An 18,697-nucleotide genomic window follows, 5' to 3' on the forward strand; every position below is an offset into this window, starting at 1 on the left:
TTAATAGGAAAAAAAAAAAAGTAAAATTGCTAACGTTAACTCAGATATAAGATGATACAATATATATTAATTTCTTAACATTTGTGATATAAAAATTCAACAACATTTTTAATATATTTGCAATGCATTTATTGAATAATTTTAAAAAAATATTTTCACTCTAAGTAACCTTATTAAGTCTGCTCTTATTGGTAGTTATTAGTAAATCTAGTTGTGTCGAAATTAAACTATAATAAATTTAGAAAAATAATAAGGGTCATTTTTAGATAGGTTCATAAATAATTTCTTTAATTTATGAAAAGTTATAGTATTAATGTTTAGTATAATTTTTAAAATTAATTTGTGACCTTCTAAAAGGTTATTTAAAGTGTTTATGAAAAAGTTGAAAAAAATGTCTTCTCCTATAATAAAAGATTTTTTATCAGTTTCTTTTTAAAATAAGCATTTTTATGACTAAAAAGTCAAATAAAAAATAATTTATTTATAAGTTATTTTTAATTTAAGTTCTTATGTTTTAAGAGGTTTTTTTTTTTTTTCTAAAAGAGCTTATTTAAGTTGTTTATCCAAATTGACTCTAAATATAAAATAATGATCAACCAACATAAATTTTGAATAATTTTAAAATTTAAATATATAATTCTTTTTTTTTTTACCAAAGATAAAAAGATTCGTACTCGCAATTTCTTAAATGAGTATGGAAAAACTAACCCATTTAAGTTATAACTAATATTAGCTTAAATATATAATTCTTTTAATGTGCAAATTGTGTATTGATTAATTATTGGTTGATTTTTATTGTTGTTCATCGAATTATTCCTTTAATTTCTCTGATTTGAGGAAAGGTAACCTTTTTTTTTTCCCCAGAAAACAACGAGCATTGAATTAGGATGTTCTTGCCAACTGATAGCAATAAATATAAAAAGCTCACAATATCTATCAATATTAAATTCGCGGGCCGGCAAGTTTGTTGATTGCAATAATGCTACTTTTATTGGGGCTCCATCTCCTGAATTGACCTCAGGAAAAAAGAATATCAGACATCTTACCTTGTGTGATTATGAGATCATATTCGAAATGCAGTGTAATTGTTATGAAATTAAAATATCAAACTAACCAATTTGAATTAATTTAATAGTTAGCTTACTAATCCGATTAAGCAAATATTGAGCTGCTGCATATATAAGGCAGGATTCAAAATTTTAACACTTATTTTAGTAGACTAGTGAAGTAACTATTAGATTAATCCAAATTAATTACCGACTGCTATATAGTATTTACTAGTTTACCAATGGTAAACACTATGATTAATTATTAATTTATCTTGTTGGAATAAAAAAATAGTGATTCTATTGATTAAAAAATGTTAAAAAGCTAATATTTTTTATTAAATATTAGGTAATACTTTAAATTAATACTTTATTTTTATAATATTAAAATTTATAGTTTAAAATTGAAGTATACAAATATTTTTATTTACTAAGTATTAACAAAAATAATAAATTTTAGTCACTTAGCATTGCACTATTAATTAATTGGAGGATACTACAATGAAAATTTTATAATTGTCTTCATGTGAATATATTTTTTTTTTACCCTTGGATGATGGATTATATGGTTAAATTTTAATATTTATAAAAGTGTTATTTTTATTTAAAGTGTGACTAGATAAATAAACCACACTTTTAACCAAAGTATCTTTATTGTAGTATCCACCTTAATTATATATGTGAATGTGAAGTAAGCCACATGCTCGTGGTGACCCATTTCTGCAGGCACTTAGAGGGAGTTATTTGTCGGTATATATATATATATATATATATATATATTTCCACAAAATAATAAATAATTAACTTCATCAGCTTTTTGTTTTATTCTGAATGAAACAAGTTTAAATATTGAAGCAGCTACTTGGCTTAATTAACACACACTCACTGTACTCAAATAATCCCGGAGTGATATGATAATTTATTCAAACTCATATTTTATCTTATAGTAATAACAAATAAAATGATAAGTATTTAAATAGACACATGAACAAATCTAATGAGTTACATCATCTCGAAAAAAATATAATATTGATTTTTAATAGAAAATAAATTCTCTTACTCTACAGTAATATATTACATTATATATACGCTTATTGTTAGTCCATAAAAAATAGAAAAGAATAATGTTCATACGAACAATTCTGTTAAATTTAAACGTTAAAAAATAACTAATTATTATCATTAGTAAAATTATTTTTTGCAGGCCATGTGAATATATATATATTTAATACCTTCGGTTGTTGTATGTGTAAGCACAAGTCCATTCTATTATAGCAGCTTGCATAGACTATGTAAAAGGTTGTTTGAAGATGACAAAATCAACAAAATCATGTATACAATTATATATTAGGTTAAAATTGTTTATAAATTATAAGTTAAAGATTAAAAAGTTTAGTTAGAACTATATATATATGTCATGTTGACATGAGTGCAAGTGGTGCACATACATATATAATATGGTTAAGTACCTTTCACTATCTGCTTTCATACACATTTCTAATAATAAAGAATAAAGTATCGTTTTTGTCCTTAACGTTTGGGGTAAGTCTCAAAGTTATCCCTAACGTTTCAATCATTTTATTTAAGTTTCTAACGTTTTAAAACTGACTCAATATTATCCTGCCGTTAGGATCCATTAACAGAATTGACAATGGAACAAAATTGAGACGATTTTAAAACGTTAGGGACTTAAATAGGGTTAAAATGTTGGAGACAAAAATGATACATAGAAATAAATTTTAATTTTATCCTTCAATAATATCAATTTTTTACTATACATAGTATTCAATTATTTTTTAATGACATCTAAGTAAATTACACTTAATCATATTACTTTTATTTTAAATAAATTAATTTTTTTTTTTTTATAATTTTACTCTTAAAGATTTTAGTTATCATGAAATATTTGTAGAATGACTAGTATATAAACTTGCAGAAAAAAATATATATATACAATAAAATATAAATTATACATTTTGTCTCTAATGTATCAAAATTCTTTAAAATTATGTATCATTTTTGTTCCTAACGTTTTCGTCTTATTTAAGTCCCTAACATTTCAAAATCGTCTCAATTTTGTTCCGCCGTCAATTCTACTAACGAATCCCTAACGGCAGGACAACATTGAGTCAATTTTGAAACATTAGGGAGTTAAATAGGACGATTGAAACGTTAGGGACAACTTTAGAACTTACCCCAAACATTAGGGACAAAAACGATACTTTACTCGGTAATAAATTTCTTGCTTCATTTTTTTCTTCTAGTTTTCTTGTAATATATATAGAAGGTTGTACTATATGGTATATATATACCTTGAAGCTCTCTTGAAATTAGGGCAAGCTAGTTACTACACTAATTAATTAGCTAATTGGGTAACCAAAAATGAGAACAAGTTGTGATTTTGGAGGAGGTGGCATAGTGAATGCCCTGAATGCTAACATGTATGGAAATGGATCACAAACATTGGTTCTTGCTCATGGATATGGAACAGATCAAAGAGTGTGGCATTTCCTCATTCCTTACCTTGCATGCTACTTCAAAGTGTTGGTTTTTGACTTGGCTTTCTCACCAAATGTGAGGCCTCAAGTTTATAATGAAAAGAAGTATGGTTCAAGTTATGATGGATATGCTGCTGACTTGGTGTGCCTTCTTGATGAGCTCAATTTGAATGACACTATATATTTGGGTCACTCCATGTCTGCCATGATTGGATGCTTGGCTGCAACAAAGAGACCACAACTCTTTAAGCATCTAATCTTACTCAGTGGTTCTCCAAGGTGATATATATATATATGTTAGGTTTATTTCTCTTGATTAATTTGTTCAATATTTATTGCATAAACATGCATATATCTATTATTTCTTATTTAATTTGGTCCATCCCCAATTCTCCATGCATATATCTATTATTTCTTATTTTTGGACCAACATCATTTTTTCCTCTTAATATCTCCAGTTAACCATGTTTTTTTCCAATTATTTATGATATTGGCTTATACACCACACAGTGAGGGATTCAAAAATTTTTAACCATAGAGAAATACTATATGTATATTATAATAGAAATTTTTACTATTATAAAATATAATCAAATTTTAAATTAGGTTTAATTACTCTCTTCATCCCTATAATTTCGTAAAATTTTCAATTAGGTCCCTATACTTTTTTTCTTTTTAATTGAGTCCCTGCACTAAATTTTTTTTTCAATTAAATTCTTCTTAATAGTAATTGGCTTAATTTTATAGGGATCCAACTAAAAAAAAGAATTGGTATAGGGACCTAAATAAAAGGAAAAAAAAGTGTAGGGACCTAATTAAAAAAAATTTGGTGCAAGAACTCAATTAAAAGGAAAAAAAGTATAAGGAACTAATTGAAAATTTTGCGAAACTATAAGGACCAACAAAGTAATTAAACCTTTAAATCATTTGACTAATACATTAATTTTAAAGAACATAATCTAAAATGATAAAATATTATTTGAAGTTTTTTATTTTTATTTTATATTTAAAAAATATAAAACAATCTTTTATTGTTAATATAATCAAGTTTCTTCAGTTTAAGAAATAAATTTTTTTAATGTGAAAGAATAATATCTCAGTCATTATAATATTTATAATTTTCATAACATGTGAATTTGCTATCTTAATTTAAATTTGATTAGAATGAACACCTTTTTTCATTTTACCAATCTCTTTTTTTTAAAGATGCATAATCTTTATCTTTTTATATATATTAATAAATAATTATTAAAATAAAATTTATTTTTTATACAATTACAAAATCAAAGTAAAGAGTTCTTTTAATTATATACGATTGTCAAAATAAAAGTTAACTTCAAAAATAGAAATATTAATAGATAAACATATTATTTCTAATTTTAAATAATTTTAAAAAAATGAACACAAATTCTATTTAAGTTTGATAATTGATATTTAGATTGCATATACATCTAATAAAAAATTATCAACTTAATTATTAGGTTTTAAAAGTTGAATTAAAAAAATTCTAATAAATAAAATTAAAATAATCATATCACTTTCTCGTTATAAACACTAAATATATTTTTTTTAAATTTTTTTTATCCTTTTCTAATTATCTCTTCAGTAACCTATATTTAATCCTCCAAAAATACTATCTTTCAAAAACTTATTATAACAGTTATCTCAATTAAAAACGACAACTCATTAGAATAAATTAATTGAATAAACCTAAATCAATATGATAAACTTAACCCTTTTTTTTGTATTATTCTCAACTCTTTTTATATTTTTGGGTGATATAAGACAATCTTAACTAATTTTCTAGGCCACAAAAAAAAAATTATACTCCAATATTAAAGAAGAACCTCATTACTTTGGCCCAATTCACACAACCTAAACAATTAATATTTTAGACTTTTTTTTCCTCTATAAAGCAATCCTCACCATATTCTACATGTTAGCATCCTCACATGAAAAATTTCTATCTACATCACCGCTTTTTATATATTTAATTCATTATTTAAACGTTAGTTAATTATTAGCATACTAATATATCAATAAAGTACATGCACTGACATATGTGAAAATCTTTCTAGAAGTTAATATAATTTTACCAAATAAATTAAAACTAATGAAATAGTATCCTAAACTTTAGTTATTAGGTAGTAGTTAGTAGATAGATACATATATATATTTTTTACTAAAGATATGAGATTCGAACCCGCAATCTCTTAATTGAGTATGAAAAGACTATGCCATTTGAGCTATTATTCATTGGCGATAGAGTTAATATATTTGGAACTTTACAAAGTAGTAAATTTATTCTTCATTTAATTAGAGAAACATCAAGAATGATTACCAAAACAATAAAGTTATTTGAATATATTTTTGCGGTAGACACTTTTAAATATCTATATGCATCTTATTTTTTATTATTATTATATAACAAAGTTTTGACAACAAAAATAAAAATATAATATTTTAAGAAAAACTTTACATAAATAATTTTTTATTTTATCTTACATTTGAATGCGAGCTAATATAAACTAACTTTTTTTTCATTTTTATACTAAAAGTATTAGGGTAATTAAGTTTGGATTTGCTTTTAAAAAAATTAATTTTTTTATCTTTTTTAAAAAAAATTAATAAATAAAATCTATTTTAAATTTGAATAGATTTTTTTTTTTTAAATTTAAATATTAAAAATTTCTTTTGTTTTTATTTTTTTAAAACAAGGTATTATTATTTTTTAAGAAAAGAAAATAATTTATTTTATTAAAAAATGTATTTTTTTAAAAATATATACCTAAACATGTTTAAAACTTAGTAAAAGTATTTTATTTTTTTTAGAAAATATACTTTTTTTCACTCAAACAAATCAATCCAAACCAATATTTAACTTCTAACAATAACCATATTTTAATAGACACAATACATAAATACTTAAAACTACTACAAATAATATGTTTAAATAAAATTTTATCAATTAAGAAGATCCACTATTTATCTTATGTTGCATATTCTTAACTATGATTTTATATTGGTGAAAACTCAAGTGCAGTCGACTTCATGTGAAGTTGATAGTTGAGAGTCGTTAGATGAAAATTTAGTCAAATCAGTCAAATCATCTAACCACTCTCAGTAATCAACTTTACGTGAAGTCGATTGCATCTGAGTTTCCACCTTTTATATTATTATTATTATTATCAGACTCATAAAACAAACTAAACCTACTAATTGTTTATATATAGGTACCTGAATGGAGAAGGATACAAAGGAGGGTTTGAGAGATCAGTTTTGGACACAATCTTCAAATCAATAAAGCAAGATTTCCCAAGTTGGGTACACAGCTTTGCTCCAACCGCTATTGGTGTAAAGAACGATCCATCTGCAGTTGCTGAATTTGAAGACAGCCTTCTAAGAATGAAACCAGAAGTGGCACTTAGTGTTGCCAAAACAGTGTTCTTAAGTGACCTAAGATGGGTTCTGCCACATGTTTTTGTTCCTTGCACCATAATCCAATCCAAACAAGACCCTGTTGTTCCAAAACATATTGCATTTTACTTGAAGAGAAAGCTTGGTAATAATGGTGCTAATAATAGTTCCAACAAGGTCAAGATTCTGAAAACTATAGGTCATTTTCCTCAGCTCACTGCTTACCCTTTGTTGTTGAAAGTTCTCAAGGGTCAATTCTTTGTTTGAATAGCTGCTTTATGTTCATACTCTAGAATCTGAATTTATATCTATGTATCATCACATATTTATTATTAGATAAAATCTGAGTAGTGGTCTAAATGTTGGTGTTGATGAAATATATGTGACATCCCTTAGATGGAGAATAGTAGTATCTCTAATGATCCATTTTTATTGTAACTTATTGTCGGAGAAAATTCTTGATAGATCAATAGCATTTAAATATGTACAAACAATCGTTGGCTAACTTAATTACTAGTTCGCTTAATTAAGTGTCAAGAGTTTAAATTCCGTCTTGTTGATGCAGTAATTTATTGACCAATAATAAATTCTTAAATTGAGATTTGATTCGCAACGTATTAGTTATTGACTTGTCAGATTGAAAGATACAATTGTTGGCTTAACTCCATATAAAAGGTGCAAGTAACAGTTTGCTTTTGGTAATTATATATGTGTTCATACCCTAACCCAAAGTATAAGCCAAACCCAACACAGTTAAAAGGCACAATCCAGTAGGATGGCTTCATCCACGTATCCGACCTCTTTTAAGAGGTCGGAACCGATTGAAACAGGCAGCTCTCACTTAACTAAGTGAGTAACTACCTCACAGAATCTCTTACCCACTTCTAGAAGAGAGATCCTCAACAACCCTAAGATAAAGGGACGGTTATCCACCATCAGAAGTGAAACTACTTCAACGGTGGTTATTGGCTCTCCTATAAATATCCTGGCACACTCAAGTATCTTTAAGTTCCAATACTTAAAACTTGCTCAACCCCTTGCTAACTTAAGCATTAGAGTGTCTTGCAGGTACCACGCACCCCCACCTATTCAAACACATACGTACAACTCGGATGGCGGCTCCCAGACATGAATAAGTCGGAGACCACCATCCTTCAAGGTTTGGGCCTTCTATTCGAGCCCAATCATCCGATTTCAGGTAAGCCCCGAAACATTGGCGCCGTTGCCGGGGACCTGGAGATCGACACTCAATGGCGGACGACCAACGTAAAGATGGACACACTGCGTCTGAGTCAGATCAAGAACATCAAGACGTGGTCAACAACGACCAAGCTTTAGTAATACCCCAGCCAAGAATGGAGGAGCCGCATGGGGAGGGCCTCTCCGACAATCAAAGGAGAATCTCATATGAAGTTCGCCTTCCCGAAAGGGAAAGACAGCCGCACAGCACCGACCTCATGGGACGGCTACAAGGACATCAGGACCGACTTGAGCAGATGGAACAAGAATTAGAACGACAACGCGAAGCGGAGAGAAGTTTGAGGAGAGAGATAAAAAAATAGCAAATTTTGTTAAAGACCCCTTTTTTAACGGATCAAGAGTCAGGAGCCATAAACAAGCGGAAAATATTTAAAACATACATAAAAAGTGTTCATAAAAAGGTCCCACAAATCGGGTCTTAACAGAGATATCACACGGGGCTAATAAGAGAATTGGAGTCACCATCAGGAGGGAAAGTCGGATCGGCCGCAGAAGTCGGAGGTGTCGGAGGAACCTCTTCGGCAGCAGGGGTTGGAACAACATCAGGTTGAATAGAAGAACTCGGCAGCAACTCCTCGGATGTGCTAACCCCACGGGGGAGAGACTCAATGATACGCTTCCCAGCCGTCTTCAACTCGGAGTCGGGAGCAGGTCGAGGAGGGAATACAATTTCACCATTGATGACAACTTTGTCAGGGTGAAGAGGTGACAGGTCCAAGCCGGGGAGCAAGAACTGAAACCTGCTCCTTCAACACCTCGAACACTGCCTCAGTCCCTTCGGCAACAGATTCCTCCAAGTCCTGGTACCCCTCCCTGAGCCGCTCCAGTTCCTCCTTCAGCTCTATTTTGTCGGAAAACAAACGAACGTAGTTCTGCTCGACCTTCTCCTTTAAGCCTTCAGCCATAGCGCAAGAGGCCATCAGCTGCCTCTCCCTCTCACAGGATTTGGAGAGTTCATCTTTCAACCGGTCCCTCTCCTCCTAAAGCCTCTTCTCATCCTCTCGATACATGGGCAGTTGGCCCCTGAGAGTTTCCAAAGAATGCTGAGTTGCACTCAAAGGAGTTTTATCCAGTTCATCAAGAAGAGAGGTCAATACCCCTGCAGTCTGAATTTCCCCCCGGATTAAGACCTGGAGATGAGTTCGGATAGAAGCATCATCCATAGCAAAAGAGCTATAAGAAGTGATGTGCTTCTTACTGAACTTCGCCCCATCAAAGCCAGTGTCCCCAACATTAGAAACACCAGCTTTCGAGGTCTTGCGTTTCTTCGAAATAGGTTCCGAGGAGGGAGGAACTGGAGGGGTAGATACAATAGGAGGAGGAGGGGGAGGAGGAGGGGTGGGAAGACTTACCAACTTGGCCAGACCAGAAAAAGTCGTCCCTGCATCTGACTTCTGTGCAAAAGGACTAGTCGACGTTCCACCCTCTTGTGCCTGAGCAGCTCCAGCTCGGGCGTTCCTTTTGGCCTCTTGCACTTTCTGGTATGCCTTAGAACTACCTTTCATTTTATCTGAAAAGGAAAATCGAAAAATGATTAACATACAAGTTGGAAGAACAAATTGGAAGAATACGAAAGGTACGCATAAAATAAAAAACAAAAGGCTACCTAGCTCGGTCCGGACATAGCTCGGAGTTCCGAGAAGAAACTTCTTAGTGTCAAGGTTTGGGGCCCGTCCCCAAACCTCTCGAAAAAATTCAACCACAGCCTCCTCTACCTCATCCAAATCTATCAAATTGTACTTCTCTACAGGAACTGCCTCCGCCCAGTATAATTGGAAGCGGGGTCTATTATTGTCATTTAGTAAAAATGGTTGATGGCCTTCAACGGCCCGGACTTTGAAAAAGAAATTTTTGAAGTCATGAAACGACTCATCAAAAATGGAAGACACCTTCCGACCTTGAATAGCTCGAAAGGAGACCCACTGTTGTTTGTTTTGAGACTAAAAGGTCTGGTCAAATGGAAAAGATAAAAAAAAAAAGACTCTCAAAGAGATAAAAAAAATTGAGTTCACAGCTAACAAGCTGGTAAATTTTAAGAAACCCCCAAGAATTGGGGTGGAGCTGAGAAGGAGCCACCCTACAGTGAGACAACACCTCCATTTCAAAGGCAGAAAAAGGGAAAGTTACTCCTAGACGAGTAAACAAGCAGTCATACATGAAAATAAAGTAGAATTCTGACTCGGTCAACCTCCCACAGCAAACCCGGTCCTCAGGGTTAGGGGCAGTTATTTCGTATTTGGCCTCGTCCTCAATAGAACTACAGATTCTATGATGCTTACGAAGTTCCTCTACGAAAACACTATCAACAAAAGGGTTGGATACGAGAACAGAGGAATCTACCCATCGCAATAAATCTTCAAAAATCCGAGAAAACATTTTGAAAAATAAAGGTTGAAAATATAAGAAGGAATACCTACATCGTACAAAGAAAAAAACCATAAAAAACAAGTTCGAAACAAAGCAGTTCTCTTCAAATAAAGTAAAAAGAACTGTCAACAACCACAAAAGAAACGATTTTTGAAAAGAAAGATCTCAAAGCCTTCTACTGTGAACAATGAAAGTACAATAAAACCTACTCAGAACCTTCCTCTTAATCATTAAGTTCGCTTAAACAGAAACAAGGCAAATATTATAAAGTCAAGAAAAAGTATTGGCCGTGAGGAACTAACCTTTTTTGGGAGGAAGAAACTGTTAGCAAGTGCCGAAGTGCTGAGGAACCAACGGTGTGGAGAGTAACACTAAAGTACTAAGAAGAAAGCGCGAGAGAAAAGTTCAAAGAGGAAGACGAAAAAGAAGAAAGAGAAAGAGGGAGAAAGTATTTACAAGATACCAGGGGTACAATTGTAAAATAAATTCACTCATTAAAAGAGTGAGCTGTTACCAATGTAACTGTCCCCCACGTGTTAATGTGAAAAGCCAACGGACGCAACGATTGACAACCTGATATCACATCAGTTTTTAACTCAAAACACGTCGGTTATACGACTTGAAAAGGAGTAGCCGATTTATATACCCCCGACTTCACCTAATACTCGAATCCGACTCAAATAAAGAGATCGAACTCGAGTAGGGGCACTGTTTATACCCTGACCCAAAGTATAAGTCAGGCCCAACACAGTTAAAAGGCCCAATCCAGTAGGATGGTCTCGTCCATGTATCCGACCTCTTCTAAGAGGTCGGAACCGATTGAAACAGGCATCTCACACTTAACTAAGTGAGTAACTGCCTCCCAGAATCTCCCACCCACTTCTAGAAGAGACCCCAACAACCCTAAGATAAAAGGACGGTTATCCACCATCAGAAGTGGAACTACTTCAACGGTGGTTATTGACTCATCTCCTATAAATACCCAGGCACACTCAGGTATCTTTAAGTTCCAATATTTAAAACCTGCTCAACTCCTTACTAACTTAAACATTGAAGTGTCTTGCAGGTACCACCCCCCACCTATTCAAACACATATGCACAACTCGGATGGCGGCTCCCAGACGTGAACAAATCGAAGACCACTATCCTTCAACGTTTGGACCTTCTATTCGAGCTCAATCATCCGGTTTCAGATAACCCGGAACAATATGTATATTTCGTTGTCTCCTTTAAAATAAGACAATAAAAAAACTAATCATTTTAGGTTATTTTATAAGATCTTATATATGAAAGTTGTTCAATTTGGATTAATTTCTTAATTTTTATTTTACAAGTCTCCTTATCTTAAAAAGAATTAAATTCTATAAGATTTATAGTTTTTTTAATCTATTGTTAAAGCTTTTTCATATCCAAATGAGAATTGAACAATCAACGCTTATTTTTCATTTTTTTTTTTTTTTGTCGTAGAATTCATTACTCAGACTATCATAGACTTTTTTTTTTTTGGTCAAGATACTATCATATACTTGTATTTGTATAGGAATAGCATCTTTACACCAATGCGCACAATAGGCTCTTTATTTTTGGGTCACGATGAGCGGAATAGACTTAAATTCTTGGCCCTGTGGACTCACTAAAGTCTAAATTGATAAGAAAAATCGAAAGCAAAATGTTTTTGGTCCGTTTACCATAACCCAAAGACTAATGGGCTACATCTATTTTTAGCTTTTCTGCAAAGAAGTTTGAAATCAGACACTAAAAGATATTGGGCCTACCCCTCAAGTATAAAAAATTCATAAAAAACAAGCACGAGAAAATTTGAAACTCCATGACCAAAAAGTGTGGGACTCTAACTTTTAGTTATAGTTAAAATTCCTAAACATTACTTTAATTCGATGCCCCAAAAAAAAAAAAACATTACTGTAATTCACGTATTGTTATTTGAGGAGTTTGTAATTGGAAAGTGAATCTATCTTTTCTAGGGTGGAAACAAGTTTTTGCCAAGTTTTGCTCTTAACAGACTGGCTTATCATGTAGTCAATTAGTAGATTTTTTTAAAAGTATTAAATTTAACCTATTATTCAGATTGGCCTAGTCTAAAGCATGTTAAAAGACTTGGTAAATTTTTTTTTTTACAAAAATAAAAATATTATTTAAAAAAATTATTATTTAATAAACATATTTATATATAATGTCATATTTAATATTTATAAAAAAATTAAATTTTAAAGTATTTAAAATATATAAAATTATTTATATATATAATTATGTATTAACAGGTCCAAGTAGGCCTAACAGACCAATAAAACTAATTAATGAATTTGAACCTGACCTATTAATATAATAAGACATTTATTTATTTATTTATTTATTTTTTATAAGGGACGGGGCCAAAGGCCCAAAGAAACAACAAATTAACTAAAATGTCTTGAGAACTTTATCCCTCTGCAGTCAGCGTCCAGCGAAAGAAATAGGAAATGAGGGGCTTATTCAAAGCAACTCAATCCATGGGGGAGGCGATGTGCATGCTTTGCAAGGTCATCAGCTGCAAAATTTGCTTCTCGAAATATGTGGTTCACCTGAAAAATTTCAGGCTTAGCTAGAAGGTGCTTGATCTCCCTCACCAGAGAGGTACTCGAATGTTAGGAGGTAGAAGTGCTGTGGATAAGGTTGAAGGCACACAGGGAATCTGTCTCTATAACAAGCTTTCTTAACCCCAAATCAATTGCGAGCTTTAATCCCAAATAAAATCCCCAGAGCTCAGTTGTGGTAATGGTTACCGCACCGATGTTAAACATGAAGCCTACCTTGAGTCTCCCATTTGTATCCCTCAGAAGTCCTCCACAAGCACCGGTTCCCGAATTAGTGAAAATCGAGCCATCGGTATTAAGCTTATACCAACCCTCCTCTGGTGGAGATCAACCAATGTCGATAATCTTGGTTGAGGTAAGGGATTTTCTGCTTTTGTCAGTTTTTTGAAGAACCTCATAATAGTGTTTGCCTAGGTTCTGAATTATTTTTGGAAGGTCTGAGCTGTGGATGCCCGAATTGTTAAAAATTAAATCATTTCTGTTTTTCCAAGCTGCATTGCAGGTAGTAACAAAATAGGTGGGACAAGCATTCCTATCCTTTCTTCGAGCAGTCACGCAAAGATTGTGCTTGAACCAATATTGGAAGTTTTGGTTGAAGAACTTGCCTTGTTGACTGCTATCAACGCTGGTCATCCAAGTTTCACGGATATAGTGACAATCCCGGAGAATATGGAGCAGGGTCTCTTCTTGGCCAGGGTACCTGGGACAACACTCATTGCTGGTAAGTCCTATCCTTTTCCTCCTGGAATTAGTGAGTAAAGCCTCATGTATTACTAGCCATGAAAAAGTTTTAAGACGTTGTGGTATATTGAGCTTCCAAACATCTCTAAAATTGTTGTCTGTGTTCTCATTATTTGAAAAATAAGCTTCATAGGCAGATTTAATAGTGAAATCTCCCTTAGGTTATGGTAACCAGCTGATACTGTCTTCTCCTAAATCAGAATGAGGGGATTTTATAATCTAGATTAACTATAAAATCTCCTTCGAAAGGATTTGATTTAGTTTGGACCAATCCCAGTCTCCCTCTGCTCTCGCATAAGCGGCTACCTTCTCATCACTCCTATCCCCGTCAATGGAACTTATAGCAAAATTGTTTAGCGAGCCTATGCCTAGCACCCAATGATCATTCCAGAATGATATCTTTTCACCATTTCCAATTCTCCAAATGACATTAGTGCTGAATTGGTTCCAAATCTTTGTAATACCTCTCCAAGCATTCGAACTACTAGCTTTAGAAATCACCTTAGGAATCGACTGAGTTCCACACCCATATTTTCCTTTCATAACTCTGACTCATAGGGATTGATTATCCTGAATAAGGCCCCAGGCTAATTTCATGAGGAATAAAGCATTTGTATCTTCTGCCTTTCGAATACCAAGCCCTCCCATACTCTTCGGCTTGCAAATAGTATCCCACCTTATTAAATGGATCTTTTTATTCGCTTCAGTTTCACCCCAAAGAAAGTCGCTACAAATCTTGTCTATTTGATTGCAAACTTCCTTCGGAATCTTCATGGTTTGCATCACGTAGCTAGGGATAGATGACAAGACTGACTGGATGAGAGTACTCCTTCCTGCAAAAGAAAGCGTCTTCATGTTCCAGCTAGAAAGCTTAGCCTTCATTTTATCGATGATGAATTGAAAATGTTGCTTGTTGCATTTCTCATGAATGAGGGAAACACTAAGGTACTTTCCTAAGTTGCATGTTAGGTTGATGCCCAAATGTTGACTGAGCTCCTGCTTGATGGTGTGATTTACATTCTTTGAGAAGAAAACACAGAATTTCTGAAAATTAACCCTTTGGCCAGAACTATCACAGAAAACCTTAAGTGTTTTCCTTATGACATTTACTTGATCCTTACTAGCTTGTGCAAATAAGACCAAATCGTCTACAAAAACAAAGATGAGAGAGTTTAGGCCCATTCCTAGATAGCATAATAGGTTTCCACTTCCTATCATTAACTCGAGAGTTAATAAGGTGGGAAAGTCTCTCAACGCAAAGAACAAAAAGGTAAGGTGAGAGGGGATCTCCCTGTCTAATGCCTCTGGAGGGACGAAATTCTTCTGATGGAGACCCATTCTAAATAAGATTCATAGTTGCCGTAGTTATGTAATACTCGATGACATTGATCAAGCTCTCTGGTAAATGCATCTCCTTGAGGGTATGTAAGATGAAATCCCAATTAAGCCTATCGTATGCCTTCTCTAAATCAATTTTGACCGCCATAAAGCCTTTTTCGCAATTCTTTGTCCTCATAGAATGGATCACTTCTTGAGCTACCAAAATATTATCTGCACTAACTCTTCCTGGAACAAAACTAGCTTGAGTATTTGCAATAAGAAAAGACATATGGGGTTTAAGCCTTTCTACAACAATCTTAGAAATAATCTTATAGACAACATTGCAGAGACTAATAGGCCTAAATTGAGTAAAGTTCTCAAGGGCGAAAACTTTAGGAATAATAGAGATGAGAGTCTGGTTAACGTTCACGATATTCTTAGGTTCCTGAAAGATAGACCGAACCCAAGTAACCAAAGAATCTTTAATAGTGTCACAAGAGAATTGGAAGAATTTAGCTGGAATTCCATCTCTCCCTGGTGCTTTCCACCCTCCCATATTGAACACAACCTTCTTGGTTTCCTCCTCTGAGGTCTCCTTCCCTAGTTCCTTAATATCTTCATCCACAATCTTAAGAAAGAAACCTGTCAAGGGAAAAGGAACACAGATCTGATCAGAAGAATGCAAATTTTTGAAAAAACATACTCCCATATTCTTAAGCATAACAGGATCCTCAATCCAAGAACCATGACTGTCCATAAGGGATGTGACTCGGTTCCTTCTTCTGTGACTATTAGCTTTTTGATGGAAATATCTAGTGTTTTTATCCCCAATTGAATAGTATTACACCTCGACATTTGTTGCCAATAGCTTTCTTCTTGGATGGAAATGACTTCATATTCCTTCCAAAGTTCTTTCTGAAGTTTATCCAGGAAGGGGTTGTGGCCAAAAGAAAACTTCTTATTAATTCCCTCCATACGGAGAAGTATACGGTTCTTCTTTTGAATGATATGACCAAAGACTTCTTTATTCCAAATATTTGCTTTTTGCATAAACGAAGCTATGTTGAGGATAAGGTCTCCTTTTTTATCCCAACTACTGTCTACTAGATCCTTGTAATTGTCATGGAGAATCCAAGGGGCTAAGAACCTAAAAGGCTTCGTTCCTCCATAATTGTTGTTCTAATTAAAGTCCAAAAGAAGAGGAAGATGATATGATTTGAGTCTCGGAAGATGTTTAACACCTGCATTAGAAAAAGCATTAATAAAATCTACATTGCAAATAAATCTATCAAGTTTGCGTTTAGTGTTATCCCGCTGCCAAGTAAAGGGTGGCCCGGTAAAACCCAAATCGCTGACACCACAATTAAGGATACAAGAATAGAATCTGTTACTATCTTGAGAGAGATTTGTACTTCCTCCCGTATCATTTAACGATAATATGGAGTTAAAGTCCCCTCCCCTAAGCACCATGGTCTATATATATTAGGAGCTAATATTTCCAGGGACTCCCATAAAGTCCTTCTGTTCGCTGGTTGTGGGCTGCCATAGACAGCAGTGAGCCACCAGGTGCTAACTTGCTGGTAGCAAACCTTCATGTGGATGAATTGATTGTGAATATGCATAGGTTCAATCTCCCAATAAGACTTTTTCCAGAGGCACCATATACCTCCCGCAAAACCACTCGCCTCACTTATGCACCACGAATCGAATCCCAACTTCTTGATGATATTTTCTGCTTTTGGACTTGACACATGAGTTTCCAAAAGAATGCACAAGTTAGCTCTATATCTGAAAGCAATATCTTTAATAATGGAAGGGAACCCTTTGACAACGGCTCCTCTATAATTCCAGATTAAGATATTCATAAAAACAAAATAGAAAAGAGGTAGAACTCATCCTGATAACAAGAAGACTCAAGCCTCCATAGACTTTGAACTTGATGGAGAATGCTCCATATATACTTTCCGTCCTGACAGCTCCATATCCTCCGTATCTGTAAAAGGATCATCCTCTCCAAGATCAGGGGGTTTAGTTGCTGTCATAGCTTCCTCTGGACCCTTAGCTCCCCCTCCCATGATAGAGGAAATAAGAGAGTTAGTGGTGCTATCGTTAGTGTAAGCTACATTCTTGTATTCTCCATCTTGATGTTTTTTGGCAATCTCTTTGTTTAGTCTGATAAAGCTTCGCCAATAATCACTGTGGTCATTTTTGTTTTTCTCATTTTGAGCTCTCCTTGCATTGCTTGTTGAAGGATCTGTGACCTGTGAACTAGCATTCACAAGGTCTAATGGTCTATTTTGTTTGATTGCTTGGGCTGACTTTGAATGGTCTGTTGCTTCTTACTGATTTCAGTGACCCACCTTCCTTTTACTTGTGAGGGGGGAGCCTTAGATTTTTGCTGATTTTTTTGGTGGCCCAGATTTTTGGGTATCGAATCTGGGTGCTGGTTGGAATTTTCCTTTCCCTCTTTAGTCTCTTTATTGCTATTGGCGTAGTATTCTTGTTTCTCATAATAGTTACTCTAATTTTCCTCCACGTAATCTTCTGAATTAATTCCTTCTAAAGCTTGAAATCTGCTTGACTGAAATCTTTCCTTTTTCTCCGTATGAGAATCTTCCATCTTCGACTTATATCTTCTTTGATTTCTTTTTACTAACATCCAAGGACCAAACGGACTTTCCTCTTTGGGGAAGAGATTATTGCCTTTTTTGTCTTTAGGATCTTGATTACTCCCATCTATCTCCTGATTTCCCTCCTTTAAGGATTCTACCCTGAGATTGTCTTCCTGCTCTAACGGCTCCTTTACATTTCTGCTGGGGTTACCACCACCACATTCTTGGTTGCTCCGATCAACCTCCATGGCAGCAGCTACCACTTTTTCAATTAGATCTCCAAAAATTTCATAACAATCTTCTACCTTATGGCCATACTGTCCACACTTAAAGCAAATCTGGTGGAGACCTTCGTATTCAAGCTTGAAGTCTTTACCAATAGCTAAAATATATGGAATTAATTTTTTATTCAAATCAATTTTCACACATATCCGTGCAAACTTGCCTCTAGAATTGATAGAGGTGAGTTCATCAACTTTGAGCATGGTACCCAGAGCTTTTCCAACTTTCCAGAGAAAATATTTGTTATAGAGTTCTGTCGGAAGATTAGGGATCCGAATCCAAACAGCAACCTTTTGGATATTAACTTCTTGTGGTATAAATAGCAGTCTCCATCTCTGGATCAAGAGGTAGTGATCTGCAATCATCCATGGCCCTTCAAACAAAGCATGGGAGTAATCTTCTTGGTTAGAGAATCTGACAAGGAAGAAATTTTCTTCTAAATCCATAACTCTAACCACATCTTTCTTTGCCCATCTTTTGCTTACCACCTCTCCATAGCCTGGAGATTAAGGTTCTTTCCCAAGGGTTTGACGATCAAAGATCTCTTCCATGGACGACACCAG

General features: G+C 33.7%; 2 protein-coding genes across 2 annotated transcripts; one reads left to right on the forward strand and one right to left on the reverse strand.

Moving 5' to 3' along the window:
- The first annotated feature begins 3,375 nt into the window (after positions 1 to 3,375).
- Positions 3,376 to 7,448, forward strand: LOC107648555 (karrikin insensitive 2 receptor CA-like). Its single transcript, XM_016352375.3, has 2 exons — positions 3,376 to 3,823; positions 6,778 to 7,448. The coding sequence occupies exons 1-2, from the start codon at positions 3,429 to 3,431 to the stop codon at positions 7,226 to 7,228; spliced, it is 846 nt and encodes a 281-aa protein (XP_016207861.1). The 5' UTR covers positions 3,376 to 3,428; the 3' UTR covers positions 7,229 to 7,448.
- A 10,313-nt stretch (positions 7,449 to 17,761) lies between these two features.
- On the reverse strand, positions 17,762 to 18,580 carry LOC107647719 (uncharacterized). The gene has a single exon (XM_016351773.1). The coding sequence runs from the start codon at positions 18,578 to 18,580 to the stop codon at positions 17,762 to 17,764; it is 819 nt and encodes a 272-aa protein (XP_016207259.1).
- Positions 18,581 to 18,697: the final 117 nt, after the last annotated feature.

The sequence above is a fragment of the Arachis ipaensis genome, chromosome B6, assembly GCF_059453495.1.
Source record: "Arachis ipaensis isolate K30076 ecotype BB chromosome B6, ASM5945349v1, whole genome shotgun sequence".
In the NCBI taxonomy this organism is placed as follows: domain Eukaryota; kingdom Viridiplantae; phylum Streptophyta; class Magnoliopsida; order Fabales; family Fabaceae; genus Arachis; species Arachis ipaensis.

Bases quoted from the DNA above. Each gene is read 5' to 3' on its own strand.
- LOC107648555 (XM_016352375.3), top strand. From the start codon at position 3,429: ATGAGAACAAGTTGTGATTTTGGAGGAGGTGGCATAGTGAATGCCCTG. The intron at 3,824-6,777 runs GTGATATATATA...GTTTATATATAG, and splicing joins TTACTCAGTGGTTCTCCAAG to GTACCTGAATGGAGAAGGAT.
- LOC107647719 (XM_016351773.1), bottom strand. From the start codon at position 18,580: ATGGATTTAGAAGAAAATTTCTTCCTTGTCAGATTCTCTAACCAAGAA.